The sequence below is a fragment of the Podarcis tiliguerta genome (genome assembly GCF_965153285.1).
Source record: "Podarcis tiliguerta genome assembly, chromosome: 8".
NCBI lineage: Eukaryota > Metazoa > Chordata > Lepidosauria > Squamata > Lacertidae > Podarcis > Podarcis tiliguerta.
Window position 1 is genome coordinate 75395039 of NC_139541.1, and position 16355 is coordinate 75411393.

General features: G+C 46.6%; 1 protein-coding gene across 1 annotated transcript in view; it reads left to right on the top strand.

Moving 5' to 3' along the window:
• Positions 1-13833, top strand: part of LOC310684708 (phospholipase A2 inhibitor gamma subunit B-like) — a 47574-nt gene extending 33741 nt beyond the window's left edge. Inside the window, exon 5 of the mRNA XM_083456186.1 lies at positions 13475-13833. Coding sequence (XP_083312312.1) covers positions 13475-13632 — 158 coding nt within the window. The 3' untranslated portion in view covers positions 13633-13833. The remainder of the gene's footprint in view (positions 1-13474) is intronic.
• The last annotated feature ends 2522 nt before the right edge of the window (positions 13834-16355 follow it).

The window sequence follows — 16355 nt, forward strand, 5'->3', positions numbered from 1 at the left end:
CTCAGCTGCTAAGCAGGGGAACTGCGAGGCATGTCACCCTTTCCTGTCGAGGGGGCACTGCTGCCCACCTCTCAATGGAGAATTTGAAGGAGGCCCCACTTTGCGTGAGTCGACAGTGGAGTGCAGGCTCCGGGCGGAGACAGCCTTGGCTGCCACCTGGCTGCCTTTTTCAGCACAGGAGAAAAGACAGAGCCCACTCTGCCAGTCAAAGACAGCCAGGCAGTGCAGGCAGCCCTGCAAGGCACAGGTAGGGTGGCTTTGCAGCCTGCGCTTTGCGAATGACCACCCCACAAGGAAAGAGGCAGCCTGCGAGACTGATGGGGGGAATCCGAAACCAGCACAACAAACTGTTTGAAAAGGACAGGTTATGATTTGATACCTGTTTATAAATATTAGAAGTAAGTCATTTAAGTATGGAGATAAGGTAAGTAGGGTGATTTAGAAATGCAAAATAAAAGTGATGGCATATGGAAGTCAGGGAGGGGGACAGGAGGAAGTCAGAGCTCAATTTGAGGAAAGATATATGTGATGAAGAAATTTTATTTGGTTGTTATAAAGGAAAAAAGAAATTTTAATAAACATTATATTAAAAAAGAAAAAGGAAGGAGCTCCAAGGTCCCTGCCACGAAAAACAGGGACATGCATTGCCGGTATGAGAGACTCAGTGTGCTGGAGGCAGAAGTACTCAGGATAGGCGGGGTTTCCCCCACCGATTTACTGCTGAGTGAAGCTGTCATCATGGTCTGCCCCTCATACCGAAGGCAGCAGCATCAGGCGATGCTTTTCTTGGCGGTCAGACCCCCTGCCCCTCTGGATCCTGCCACATAAGATGACCATCAATCCTTTCCTCATGGGTGGGCCAGCCATATCTCCAGGTCTAGTTATTTCCTTTTCCAATTCTTTCTTTTATAGCACTTTTGGGGTCAAATATGGTTCTCAAGTCCTGCATCAATACAGAGTTGTGTGATGCAGACTATGCCAGTGGCTCCGTAACCTCATCAATGTACATCCACGCCAAGATCTCCTGCTGCAAGACAGATATGTGCAACAGCGGACCTCCCGAAAGTAAGTATCATCATCAGGAAAGCTGGTCTCACAAAACTGAAGTAATGAGAGAGGTCAAAGAAAGACAAACAAGTTTTGGGCAGTATCCTGATGTCAGGGACTGGCTAGACAAGGAGGAGTGGTGGCAGCCAGTCACTCCAGGAGGCACCTGAGGGTGACACTAGGAAAGAACATTTCAAACCTGATTAGACTGGTGGGACAGGGAGGAACCATTGACAGAGGGAACGAGCAGGGAAGCATTGGAGCCATAGTATGGAGGTGGCGGGAACTAATAGAACAAAACCCAAAATCACAATAAGATTACCTGAACAACATACAGCATCTATTAGCAAAAATTACAAGGCAGCATCACAGTTTTACCTTAGTCCTAGAAACACCCCTCCCATAATGTTACTCATATTTCCTCTCCTGTAGAAGCTTCTGGTATTTACATCCTATGCTTTCCTCCAAAACGCTTGAGCTCCCGCTCACCATTTTAGCCTAAAGAAAATCCAGTAAAATAGGTTACGCTGAGAGATGGTTCCGGCCCCAGGCCACTCAGCAAGTGTCATGGCTACAGTGGAATTTGAATTCTGGTCTCCTAGATTCTAGTCCAGCCCCCTAACCACTACACGTCACTGGCTCATTGGTTTCCCAGAGTTCTAGCCCCCAAACCTAGACCAACCCACTTTCTTTGATGCATTTGCATTTGTAGAGATATTTTTAGCGGGAGAGGCATCTGTCCTTGTGTGGGAGGGAATTGATTTCTTTGAGGTTTGCATTCAGGGAATTGATATCTTCAGGTTAAAGCAAATGCTAATAAAGATCTATTAGATGCAATGGACTCCAGTGATGCTTAATTACATATTATAGAGGAACACTAACAGTGGTACCTTGGGTTACTTACACTTCAGGTTACATACGCTTCAGGTTACACACTCCGCTAACCCAGAAATAGTGCTTCAGTTTAAGAACTTTGCTTCAGGATGAGAACAGAAATCGTGCTCCGGCAGCACGGCGGCAGTGGGAGGCCCCATTAGCTAAAAAATAAAAAGTTCTTTAAAAATTACATTTGTTGCTCCACTCACTTTCGCAACAGGCCCAGCCACTGGCATGTGGCCCTGAGAAGGTTGCCTAGAAGAAAATGTGGCCCTCAATGAAACAATTAATATGAACGTTCCATCCTTAAGCCCCGGCTAGGCTCCTGGCGTACCCCAGCTGCTGATACAGGCCTGTATCACCATCCTTTTCAAACTAGAGACAGAAGCTGGGGTTGGGATTTGAACCAAGAACCCCAAAGCTGGAAGCTGCGCTGAGCTGGAGCCTGGCTTAGTGAGCTACCATGAATTGCATACTGAGACCCTCAGGTGCAGAGGAAGATAGGGATAACAGCACACCAGGCAGTGCAACTGGTAAGGCAGTATCATTCTTCTTCTTCTTTGGTGATCACCCCTAGCCAAGTAAGATTGTCTTTCATAAATACAGTTTTAACAATGAGTCCATAAGTGATTGTGGAGGCCAATTCTGGAACCACACGTCCTTCCACAGTGGGGACATTGGTTTCTGGGTGGGAGTTGATCATGGTGTGGATTTGCCAAGCATGCCTTCCTCTTACCACGTTTCTCCCTTATATCCTGAGTTCGAGTGTCTTCAAAGCCCATGACACCTTTGGTAAAGGCTGTTCTCCAACTGAAGCACTCGCAGGCCAGGGTTTCCCAGTTGTCAGTGTTTAAACTTCATTTTAAAAGATTTGCCTTGAGACAGTCTTTAAACCTCTTTTCCTGACCACCAGCATTACACTTTACATTTTTAAGTTCAGAATAGAGTAGTTACTTTGGGAGACGATCATCAGGCATCTGCACAACATGACCAGTCCAACGAAGATGATGTTGAAGAATCATTGCTTCAACATTGGTGTTATTTGCTTCTTCCAGTACACTGATTTTAGTTCGCGTGTCTTCCAAAGTGATGTGTAAAAAATTTCAGAGACACCGTTGATGAAATCTTTCGAGAAGTTAGAGATGGTTTTTATAAGTGGTGCATGTTTCACAAGCATACAGTAAGGTTGATAGTACAACAGCTTTGTAAACAAGTATTTTGGTTTCCCTGTGAATGTCCTGGTCCTCAAACACTCTGCACTTCAATCGACAGAAAGCTGCACTCGCAGAGCTCAGGGATGCTGGAATTCGGCATAAGTGTTAGCCTAGGTAGGAGAAGTGATTGACATTTTCCAACGTTACACCATTGAGTTGGATTTGTGGAGCTGCAGAGGGGTTATTTTGTACTTGTTGGTGCAGTACTTTGTTTTTTTTGGATGTTGAGCAACAGGCCAAACTTTTCGTAAGCTTCTGGGAAGATATTTAGGATGGTTTGGAGGTCATATTGTGAGCGTGCACACACTACGTTGTCATTAGCATACTGAAGCTCTATGATGAAAGTTACTGTAACCTTACTCTTTGCTTTCAGCCTGCTCAGATTGAAGAACTTTCCATCTGTTAAATATATTATTTCTACTCCGGTGGGGAGTGTAGGATCATGGCAATGAAAACAATGAATAGAGTTGGGGCAATAACCAAACCCTGTTTAACACCTGATCCCACTGTGAATGGTTCACTTTGAGACCCATTGTTATCTGCGATTGTTGCTGTCATATTATCATGGAGTAGGATGATGCTTAAAAATTTATCTGGGAAGCCAATTCTCAGAAGGACAGTCCACAGGGCATTACAATTTACAGTGTCAAAAGCCTTAGGTCAAAAAACGACATATACGGGGGTTGGTTTTGATCTCTGCATTTTTCTTGAAGCTGTTGAGCAGTGAAAATCATGTCCACTCTCCCCCTAGAAGGCCGAAAACCATTTTGGGATTCAGGAACGGTCACCTCGGATATTGTTAAGAGATTGTTTGCTAAGATCCTTGCAAAAATTTTGCCACCTGCAGCTAATAGAGCGATGCCTCGATAGTTTCCACAATCAGTTCTGTCACCTTTAAAAAATAATAATTGATAATTTTGGCATCCATAAAGTCTGCTGGGATCTCTTCTCTCTCCCAGATTTTTTTGATGAGCTTGTGAAGTTGTTGTGTAAGTTCAATTTCACCCACTTTGAAGACTTTGGCAGGTATCCCCTCAGGTCTGCTTGTTTTTTTGTTTTTCATATGGTTAATAGCTGTACACAACTCTCCCAGATTTGGAGATACTGCAAGCTCATCTCTAACTTGTTTTTGCAGAATTTGTGAGAGGACCTCAGCAGCTACAGGGGAGTTGCAGTTAAGGAGATGTCGGTAATGTTCTTTCCAGCACAGTGTAATAGCTTCTTTATCTTTTAGAAGTGTGATACCGTCTGCTGAGCGTAGGGGGAATATGCCATGATTTATTCGCCCATAGATGGTCTTTGTGACTTTGTTCACAGGCTGCAATAATGGATGTTTTTAGCTTGGTCCAGTGTTCCTCGATGTTATCAGGGAATTCTGAAAGCAGATGGCCCTTAAGAGTCATTTGGAAGCAATCCCACTTAACGGGATCTTGAAGGCCTTGGGTGTTCATTTTGCGCCTTGTTTTCCTTCCTTGAAGCCTGCCTTAAGGTATAATATTGATAGCCATTGTGGAGCGTATTAGTCAGTGATCTGTCCAGCAGTCGTCGGCACTCGTCATAGCTCTGGTAAGGAGCAGATCACGGTGATCTTTAGCACAGACAATAACATAGTCTAAGACAGCGGCAGGCAACCTAAGGACCATGGGCCGGATGTGGCCCAATCACCTTCTCAATCCGGCCCATGGACGGTCCAGAAATCAGCGTGTTTTTACATGAGTAGAATGTGTCCTTTTATTTAAAATGCATCTCTGGGTTATTTGTGTGGCCTGCCCGGTGTTTTGACATGAGCAGAATGTATGCCTTTATTTAAAATGCATCTCTGGGTTATTTGTGGGGCATAGGAATTCGGTCATATTTTTTTTCAAAATTTAGTCTGGCCCACCAAATGGTCTGAGGGATGGTGGACCAGCTCATGGCTGAAAAAGGTTGCTGACCCCTGGTCTAAGAGGTGCCAGTGGTTTGACCGAGGATGCCTCCAGGGAGTTTTAAATTTATTTTTCTGTCAAAAGAGTGTGTTGGTAGTAACAAGGTTGTGCGCTGCACATATCGTCAAAAATAAGATTCCGTTCTGGTTGCTGTTGCCAATTCCTTCTTTTCCAATAGTCCCAGGCCACCGATCGAAATCTCACCCAACTCCTGCATTAAAATCACCCAGGAGGATGAGTTTATTTTCCGTAGGCATCTCTGATAGAGCGGTATCCAGCTGAGAGTAAAAAAATTCTTTAATGTCTTCATCGGCATCCAGTGTTGGTGCATAAGCACTTAAAGAGTAGCCTGTTGGTTTTTGGTGTGCGTTATTCGAAGGGTTGAGAGTCACTCATTAATGCTGGTAGGGACTTCTGACAGGAGCTTCACAAGATCGTTTTTTATAGCGAAGCCTACCCCTGTATCCGAAGTTCTTGTTCAGATAGACCTTTCCAGAAGAAAGTGTAGTCTCCTTTTTCTTCCTTCAGTTGTCCCTCGCCTGCTCTTTGAGTCTCTTGAAGCGCTGCAATATTGATGTTAAAACGTTGCAGCTCTCTTGCAATGATGGCAGTTCTGCATTCAGAGCGCTCGCTATCTGTGTTATCTGACAAAATCTGTATATTCCATGTTCCAAAATTCAATTGTGTTTTACAACCGCTAGGTGGTGACTCCACTGTGTGCGGTCATCCAGTCAAGGGAAAAGGGAGGCAGACTATGTTTAGGGCACCTTTTCTAGCCCCTCCCCCTTTCCAGGGTGAGCAGAATGGATCCTAAAAAGGGCTGCTCAGTCATGGATACAGCTGCCGAGCTGCTCAACTGCCTTCCTTCAGTGGGAACGACTGAATCTGTATTCACCGCCCATGTGCTGGTTCATGACTAGGGGCTTCCAGATTTCATGATCCTGCCCGGATTACCATTTGCCAATTGCCAGGTGACTTTTGGGGTTTGGGTTTGGGATGGGTTTTTGGAAGACACCAGTACGTGAATTAGTTTTATGTGTGTAGATCAGTGCATTCTGACCAAGGCACAATCTTCGCAGTAGGGCCCTGTTCCGATGGCATGAGTAGTCACAATGAACCAGTAGATTCCTATCTGGTACAGCCCTTATCCACCTTCACAGCCGTTGTAACATACCGCTTGTTATCATCCGCCTGTTCTGCCATTGAGGACATTTTGGATCATTCTTTGTCTAGCTCCTTCCCTTTGACCTTACCGCCTTGGGTGACCTTGTTAGGAGTACAGGATTCCTGCTGGGAGTACGAGATTCCCGACGGCTTCACTCACTCAAGTCATAGGAACGTGCGAACCCACTCACCACAACAAGGTGGTGATCCAGTGAGTGATAAGGCAGTATGATACCTCTGGATTGGCCAGGCCTTCTACAAACTGCTGAGATAAGATGGCGCCCAGCACACTTCCCCTGTGCCGGAGTGAGACTCTGCGTGTGCTTTTAGCAGTAGCTGCTCAAAGAGGGCACCAAGTGCACCACTTTGATGTGGATGTGGCTTATTTGAACTCGGATCTGAAGGAGAATCTGTACATGTTACCTCCTCCAGGGTTTGAGGGCAATGAGCCACGTGTTGTGTGGAAGCTACACAAGTCAATTTATGGTTTGAAACAGTCAGCCAGAAATTGGAACATGTGCCTGAATGAAGCTCTGGAAAGTTTGGGTTTCTGGAAGTCTTGCAGACAGTTGCCTGTACCTGAAGGGGTCAGGAGAGACACAGGAAGCAATTCTGGTGTTCGTAGATGATATTCTGTACATTGCACAGACAGGTAGACAGGTGCAAGGTTTTGCCAAAGAGCTTGGTAAGAAGTTTAAGCTCAAAAACCTTGGTCCCGTTCAGGTTTATCTAGGCATTAGGATAGACAGGTCTGAGAACGGGGGTTTCTTGCTTAGTCAGAAAGGCAAGATTGAGCAGTTGCTTGAGAAGTTCCGGATGTCTGACTGTGCAGGGGTCAGAACGCCAATGGAGACCAACTTCGTGAAGGACAGTCAGCTTGGGGAGCGTTCTGAGTTCCAAAACCCTGAGGTGTTTCAGTCAGCGCTAGTGAGTCTTTTGTATCTCTCTCAGTGGAGCAGACCGGACATAGCGTTTGCTGTGAATCTGCTCAGTAGGGAGGCTACAAAGCCCAGTGTGAACGCCTGGCAAGGCATCAAGAGAGTGTTGAGGTATTTGCAGGATACCAAAGAGTTTTGCCTCACGTTGTCAGCTGAAGGTGACGCACGGCTTACGTGCTGGAGTGACAGCGATTTGGTATCTCTTGGGGACAGGAAGTCTGTGTCTGGGCTGGTGGTAAGTTTGGGGAATCGCTGGTTGGGTGGAAGTCGCGGAAGCAAAGTCTTATTGCACTTTCTTCCACTGAGGCTGAGTTCAGTGCGTTGTCGGATTTGTGCAGGGAGTTGGACTTCTACCGATGCTTGATCCAAGAGATCTGTGGGGATTGTTGCTTGCCCATAACTGTTTGGGGAGACAATCAACCTTGTCTTAGGTTGGCAGAATCTGGACAGTTCAAGTCCAGAACCAAGCATTTGGACATACATTTCCAGAATGTATGTCAGAGTGTCCAAGCAGGTTGGATACGGCTCAAGTATTGTTCGAGCCGGTAGAACCTAGCTGATGGGTTTACTAAACCCTTGACCTTCCAGCGACATGGGGAGTTCTGTGAAGGGTTGCATTTGGGGTGAGTTATACTCACAGTTTCCCTCAGGATGCGACACCCCCCTCACACACAAAGATTCCCGTATGTGAACATAACCATGCCTCAGAATGTGAGTGAGGATGCGGCAGAATGTGAGGAGCATACACTTCGGTGTAATGCAGCCCCCTTCTCTGCGTGAACCCTCTGGCAGCTTCGTGGTGGAGAACACACCTAAGGACCTCATTGAGTTCAACTCCTTTCCCATTGCCTCTTGCCACTTCCTGGTTTCTGCTTCAGGCAACTGTTGAACCTCCTCAAAACTCTCTGGTTCGCACTGCGCTAAACCAACCCACACGCTGGTGACCTCAAACCTCTCAGGTGGTACCCCCTTTGTAGTGCGTGTGGAACGTCTGAGCACTGTCTCAGGTGCTCCCTCTGACCCACTGGGGCCAGCTAGTGTGTCTTTGACATCAGAAGACTCCCCATCTGACTTACTGTGTCTTCTGGCCTTCTGCACTTGACTAACGGGAGACGAAGGCTCACTTTTGGGCTCTCTTTTAACAACCTGTGGAGATGCCCCTCCCTGTTCTTGACCCTGGTCAGAGACCTGGTCCTCATCAACAGGTTCAGCTTCTAACTCTCCCTCCTCAGCAGAATCAGACAGACTTTCTGAGAGAATGTCAGGATTCGCATGGATCCTTGACCACCCACTCCGCTCACAGAACTCAGCACTTCTGCTGACTAGGATCCTGGACTGATCGCCTTCTGGATCGGCAAACCTCCACCCTTTTGTCCCAGGCTCGTACCCACAAAAGATCATTTTCTGGGACCTTGGGTCACCTTTCTTGCATTGAGCCTTTGGCACAAGCACCCAAGCTTCGCAACCAAACACACGGAAGAAATGCACCTTGGGCTTCTTACCATGCAGCAGAAAATAGGGTGTGTCCCCTACAACAGAGCTATAGGACCTGTTCAATTTGAAGCTGGCAGCTTTCCAAGCTTCGGCCCAAAAGCGCTGAGGCAAACCAGCGTCAAACAGTAGAGCGTCAGCTGCCTCTGCTAGCGTTTTGTTCCTGCGCTCTGCTACGCCATTCTCCTGAGGAGAAAAAGCAAACGTCAACCTGTGACTTATCCCCTTCTGGCGGAAGAAACTTTGCAGAGCAGACCCGGTGAACTCTCCGCCTTGGTCGCTCTGAAAACTCTGCACCTTGGTGGAAAACTGTAGTTCCACCGCCGCAACCCAGTCTTTGATCAGTTGCGCCACCTCGCTTTTCTGTTTCAGCGAGAAGATCCAGCCGTTCCTCGAAAAATCATCTGTCAGCGTGAGCGCATACCTGGCTCCGCCCAAACTCGGCACTGGCATGGGTCCACAAAGGTCTGTATGCACTAGCTCAAAAGGCCTTGTGGTTACCCTCTCCGATCTGGGATAACTGCACCTTTTTACCTTTGCCCTCTTGCATGCCCTACAATCCAAGAACTTATCACATGCTTTCATGTTACAACCCTCAGTGCATTCTGGCAACTTCTGGATATATTTCCAACAGCTATGCGACATTCTTCGGTGCCACAAATGAGCACACGAATCATGTGTGGGAACGTTAGCACACTGCGCATGTGCTGTCTCAGCATCCCCCTTACCCTCCAGAGGTGTTTCCAGAACAAAGAGGTTGTTCTGACATGCAACATTGACCAGTTGTTTCCCACCCCTGGAAATAGAACAGACATCATTTTCAAAGCAAACCTTATAACCCTCCTTTACAAGAGCAGATACAGATAAAAGACAACACTTCATTCCTGGCACAACGTAGACTTCCAGCTCTGCCTGTAAAAAAGAAACAAACACATTGCCAACAGTGGTTAATTGTCTCTGTGAGCCATCAGCGAGAGAGACTGTTTTCCCAGTTGAAACAGCCCTGCAGTTCCACATTTCGCCACTAGATGGCATCAGGTGATGGCTGGCTCCTGAGTCAATGACCCAACGCAGCATGCTGCCCTCACTGGAGTTGTCCTTCAACGTTGTCATGGAGACAGCTAGGTGATAAGAACTGTCCTTCTCACTTCCTCTGTCATGTCCTCCCTTTGTATTCCCACGCTGGCCTCCTCTCCTAGACTGGCTGCCATGGAAATCTGGCTGGCTGCCACGAGGACTTGGCTGACTGCCATGGGAAGCGACCTTGGAGACATCCTGCCCGGCCTCTCTGGCTCTCCTTGGACAGGACCGACGCAGGTGTTCAACAGACCTGCAGACAAAGCAACGACGAGTGGAAAAAGCCTGACCTGTGCCTTCTGGCTTGGCCCCCCCTCTGCTACCGGCAGGGTACCCTGCGCCAGCTCGGCCCTCTCTGAGACGGCGTTCTTCCTCATCACACAAACGCCCAGTCACATACTGCAGAGTAAGGTCCGCTGGATTCATCGATTCCAAAGTTAGACACAAATTGTCATAACTTTTGTCCAAAGAGCTGAGCAAAATATAAACTTTCAGTTCCTCAGTAAAGTTGACATGCAACAGTCTCAGCTTGTTGAAAACAGACAGCATCTTAGTCACATGCTGTCTGATGCTATCACCAGGGCGCAGCTTCAGCTCAAACAAGCTTCTGGTGGTGTGGATCTTTGCCCCAGCTGTGGTCCTGTGGTGCACTCTTTCTAGTGCCTGGTAGGCCTCCTGGGCAGTCTCAAGACCCTCCACCAAAGGTAGCTGTGAGCCCTCCAAACTGAGCACTATAGCTCCTAGGGCTTTCTGGGCTTTCCTCTGTGAGGCATGGGCAGCTGCAACAACTGCTGCTGCAGCACCGGCTGGAGCTTGCAGTGGGGGCCCTTGGGTCACCTCCCACAGACCCTTGGCTACCAGCCAGGCCTTCAGCTTCCTTGACCACTCCTCCAAGTTGCTCCCATTTAATTTTTCAAAAGGGACTGAGAATGACTCCTGGCCATCTGCTATCTTCTCCCCTGGGGCTGAGCCAACTCATGTCACCAGCAGCTCCTCTTGGCACCTGGTCCTGAAGATGAGATCCTCCCCAGCAAGCTTCGCTGCCTCAAACGCTAGGCAGGAGCTCCAGCTGGCTTCTCCCCCACACACAGGCACGACGTGGCAACAGCTTCCAAAGCTTGGCTGGTTCCCATGACCTGCTGAGATAAGATGGCGCCCGGCACACTTCCCCTGTGCCGATGGACGCCTGTGCCGATAGAAAAAACTTGAGCTCTCTTTGCAGCTCTTAGGAGAGATCTGCAGCGGCAGAAAATGTTGCCTTGTGTGTGGATAATAAATCAGACTGTTCACAGGCTTCTTGCTAATCTCTAACAGCCTTTAATGAGAAGAAAAACATCATAAATCAGCCCAGCGAGAGAGCAGGCATTCTTTCGTCTCTCAGTCAAAAACGAAAGGAACTCACACACAAAGAAAGATTCCCGTATGTGAACATAACCATGCCTCAGAATGTGAGACGTCACACAGAACTGTAAGTTCTGATTTTCCTCACACAAACATCTGCAACGTGGGCTCCTGCCTTCGCCAACAGAACAGGGCTTTCTAAGAGGATATCTGCATTATTTAATAACATAACATAGTAAAAGAAAAACTGCACATAGAACAAAACCAAAAACCATGTATCAATAACAAGATTACTTGAACAACATGCAGCAGTCATGAGCAAAAATTACAAGGGAGCTTCACAGTTTTACCTAGAAACATTCCTTGTGTGATGTTACTCACAGTCCCTCTCCTGCAGCAGCTTCTGATATTTACATCCCTACTCTTTTGTCCAAAGAGCTTGAGGTGGCATTTCTGGCTCTCCTGCTTACCATTTTAGCCTCAAACACCCGTGTGAAATAAGTCAGGTTAAGGGGCAGTGTCTGGCCCCAGGTCACCCAGCAAGTGTCGTGGCTCAAGTACAGATTTGAACTCTGGTCTCCTCCCACCCTTGTTCCTGATGTAGATGTTCACATTCCCTTGTTCCTGATGTAGACCTTCACTCACCCGTTGCTTCTTGGTGGGAGGCGGCACCATTTTGTGGTTCGCCTTAGTATTCCCAACACCCTGGTGTATGTTTTTATTGTAAATACAATAACAACACTAGGACCAAGAATTCTGGGAGTGGTAGTTTCTTAAGGGTGCTGAGAGTTAATTGCGAAACCCCTATTCCACTCACAGAGCTATGGATTAACAAACAAACCCCACACAATAGTTCTTATTAGCTACCATTTCTTCTTAGGTGAAATCATTATTTTACCAAAACTAAGCACATGTTTTCCAGAAGTGATTTTTTAAGGATAAAACTACTAACAGCTTTCTTTCTCTTTCCCGCTCTCAGGAAGAGGGCCATTTTGCAGACTTTTATCATCGTTTGTGTCCATTCGTGGTTACCATTTTATCTCTCAGAATGCCCCCCAATGCTGCTCAGTGCTAAGCCCAATTGCTTAAAGTGGTATCCCTTTGCTTGAAATGTATGCTGTGAATGTGGCCCCAGTCAGAAATCTCTTGCACCATGCATTAATGTAGCCCTGGATGAATGGAGCACGGCTGAAGCACTCCGCTTGGAGAAGTGCTGGAAGGTGGTAGGCATCCATCTTGGAAGGGGAAGCACAATTCCCACCCCTCACATACAGCACGTTGTGGTTTGCATCTGCAAAAGAAATACATTGACTAACTGCAATGTTGGTGTGGTAATTATTTTCCAGTGCCTGAGAGTGAGACGAGGGAGCTCAATGGGCTGAAGTGCCCGAGTTGCGTCACCATCTCGACAGATGAGTGTGAGGGCAATAAGACCGTCAGCTGCAGAAATGAGGAGGATCAATGCTTCTTCGCTGGGGGTTACATGAAGTTTGGTGAGTCTTGTATGATGGAGTGCAGCTAGGGCCCCATCTTTGAGGAAGTATCATGCTACTTTGAGCAGTCATGGCTTCTGCTAAAAGACGCTGGGATACTTAGCTTATGAAGGGTGCTGAAAGTTATTAGGAGACCCACGTTCCCCTCACAGACTGTCTGGGATGGGCAAGAGCCCAAGGAGGAGGGATGTGTGTGCAAGGAGGTGGGAGGAGGAGGAGAATACAGGGAAGGGCTAGTGATTTCTGGGGTTCTTGACTGGAACCCTGCGCCAGTTTATTCCATTTTTTCCCCGGCAAAACCTTAAAAGCCTATTCATATAGGGCCATGCTCTATTCCCTTTTGCTGTTCATTCGATTGAGTTTTAAATGTTTTAATGGTTTTAACTGCTTTTATTGCTAATGTAAATATTTCTTGTAAACCCCTAGCAGTTTTTACTGCAAGCAAGCGGTATATAGATTTTGTTAAATAAAAATACATCTTAAAATTTGCACTTTAAATTGGAGGGGGCAGGATGGAGACCCACAGGCCCAGGAGCCAAAGGCATTCCTCTAGGACTCTCTCTCTTTCTCTGGCCCTTTAGATCCTCCTTAGCCACACCTCCTCACCCTAGGCCACACCCCTCCCAAGCCCCACTTCATACCCTACCTGTATGCTTTGGCCTGGCTGGATTGTTGCCCCTGAACTCTTGGTTACCTGGAGGGAGGACAGAGAGGGGGGTTTGAATGTATGTATAAAATAGCCTGCTATGTAAAGGTGAATTTTACATATGTTTCCATTGGCCAGTGGACCTCCCAGAAGGTCACCCAGACTGGAAAACAGCTCTTGGTCTGAAAAAAGTTGCCCACCGTTCTGTTTGAGGGAGAGGGTTTTGGATTTCAAAAATACGTATGTGGTTTTTTTCCAACAGGGGAAACCACCCTGATGGGTGCTCTCCGAGGCTGCGCAACAGCTAGTATGTGTGACTACGGTCAGGAGATGCTGGTGACTTATTTTAAATCATTGGGATATGAGATCACTCAATTAAAGTGTACTGACGCAACGGACAATGATGCCAATGAGCTGTAGCTGAGGGAAGGCAAACCTCCACCGCCCAAAAGAACCCACCATTTATGGAAATTGGCGGCCTAGTGGTTGAAGCAGGAGTCGTCTCAGCCTGAGGACTCCCAGGCTTTCTTTCCAGAAGTCTAGAAGCTCCTCCTCAAAGACAGGCTGTATTTGACTTTCATGTGCAAATGAGGTCATTGAATCATGTCCAAAATAAATATATATGGCAAATGATGTGTGTTGTATCATTTATCCAAATGCAACATTTGTTGGGGGAAATAATAGTGCTTGGAGATGGGAGCTAGATTTCAGGTTTGAAATCCCTGGCCAGCCTTCCATGTCAAATTTTTTTTGTGTCCACTTTGTGCTCCCTTGTTGTCAGGGGTAGTGCATCCCATTTCATCACAGCAGCCATGCTACGTAAACCCCACCAAAGCATCCCTTTACACTTTGAGGCAATCAAGATTTGTGCTAATGTTAGATTTCCCACAAGCTTCAACTGGCACTGCTTGCATCAGCCTGCTGAACCAGTCCAGCTGTTACAGAACCCTGTTGTCAAAATGGCCAGCAAGATGCCTGTGCAAAGCCTCAAAGCAGGACTGGACAGCAACACCAGTTGGTTCCATCTCCAACACTTGAGGAAGAACATGGCCAAACTGGTTAGTAGGCATTGTTAGCCTTACCCTCCATTATTTTCTTCTAATCCTCAATCAAACACATCCACGTTGCTGCCCATCTTTACTTCCTGAGAGCAAATTCCAGAGTTTAACTATCTGCTATTTCAAGCAGCACTTTCTTCCATCTTTCTCAGATCTTCCAACATTCACTGCCATTGGCTGCCCACAAATTCTAGTGTTGTGAACAAGGAATAAAAGCTTTTCTCTGTCCTGTTGCACTAAAGGTTTCCTATGAATTGAAGGCTGACTAAACCTCAGATGTGTAGGGAGGTACAAGAATTGCCCCAAACAAAGGATCTCACTGCTTGAGGTATAGCATAAGGGATTGCATACTCCTCGAGGCACCTTGGGCTCACATTGCTCAGGTATCTGTGGAAATAAACATAAGCACCTTGAATGTGACCTGGAAGAAAATTGGCAACCAGTGCCATTATCTCAGCAACAGAGGGACACATGGCCAGAATTTTTTTTGAAAGTGGCATTATGTAGGGAAGGGCCTCAGCCGTAGCAGCCTCTCCTCCTTTACCTTTGCCATCTCTGCAAATTATAATAATAATAATAATTTAATAATAAATATATTATTTATACTCTGCCCATCTGGCTGGGTTTCCCCAGCCACTCTGGGTGGCTTCCAGCAGAATATTAAAATCCAGTTCTAAGGCTTTCACCATTCATTCTTCTTTTCAGGTTATTCTCACAACTTTCCATCTCTGAGCATAAAGATCCTTGGCCACTGTACCTGCACACATGAATACAGCTGGATACATAAACAGAGTTTGGAATTTTGCTGACCAATATCCCCTGCCAGAAGGGTTCTGGACTCGTGGAAAAGTCAGTTTGATTTCCCCCCCCCCATTATATATCATGCCCCAAGAGACCTTAGCCTTCCTACAGGTCTACCACATGTGACAGAATGACCCCTTGCAATTCTTACATTTCCAACATTTTTTTGGTACATTCTTATATATTCGATCTAAGCTCTTTAGAGTTAAATAACATTGGTACAGCATCTTATAATAATTAACTTATAATATGAAGAAGAAGATGGCGAAAGAAGAGGACATGAGCCCAATGTCACTCTCCCCACCCCTCCATCATGATTACCAACATCTGGGAGCCCAATTCTTCTCAGAAGAAACAATGTAAAGAATCTAAGCTGACAGTAAATTATATAGCAACATTATATATTACACAAATATATACATCTGTGATGCTACCACTCTCCCTCTCTCATTGTCCAAATGCCAAATCCACATCATTCACACTGTCTTTGACTTTTATCAGCATCACAAGTGAAACAAAAGCAAAGGAGGTGGAGCTGTGCTTGTGTATATCCAAGCCCAGTAAAAGATAGTCCCTAAGATCTGCAAGCTCCTCTGGACACAGACCTGCAATCCCCCCACCCCGCCCCACCTGCTCTTAACTCTGTTGTTGTTCAGTCATGTCTGACTCTTCGTGAGCCCCTGGACCAGAGCTCCCCAGGCACTGCTGTCTTCCACTGCCTCCTGCAGTTTGGTCAAACTCATGCTGGTAGCTTCAAGAACACTATCCAACCATCTCGTCCTCTGTCGTCCCCTTCTCCTTGTGCCCTCAATCTTTCCCAGCATCAGAGCCTTTTCCAGAGAGCCTTCTCTTCTCATGAGGTGGCCAAAGTATTGGAGCCTCAGCTTCATGATCTGTCCTTCCAGTGAGCACTCAGGGCTGATTTCTTCAGAATGGATAGGTTTGATCTTTTTGCAGTCCATGGGACTCTCTTAACTCTAACCAACTTATTTATAAAGAGCAAGTGGACCAATTCTGTACCCCAAACAAGTGCATTTAATGGGACAGAGGAAATCTAGATCATGAGTAACTGTGCATTTTATTACTGTACAACAATGGAAACTGGACAGACACTCGTCTCCCCTTACCAAAAATAAATAAATTCGTGATTCTGACTATCAGAGAAATCTGGCAAAATTGCCTGGACTTCTGGAAATCTAATCCAATTACACTGCTGAGCTTTGAATTCTGGTGTCACCTGATGGGGCTTCACTTCCTGGGTGGTGAAATTGAGGGTGCCACAGG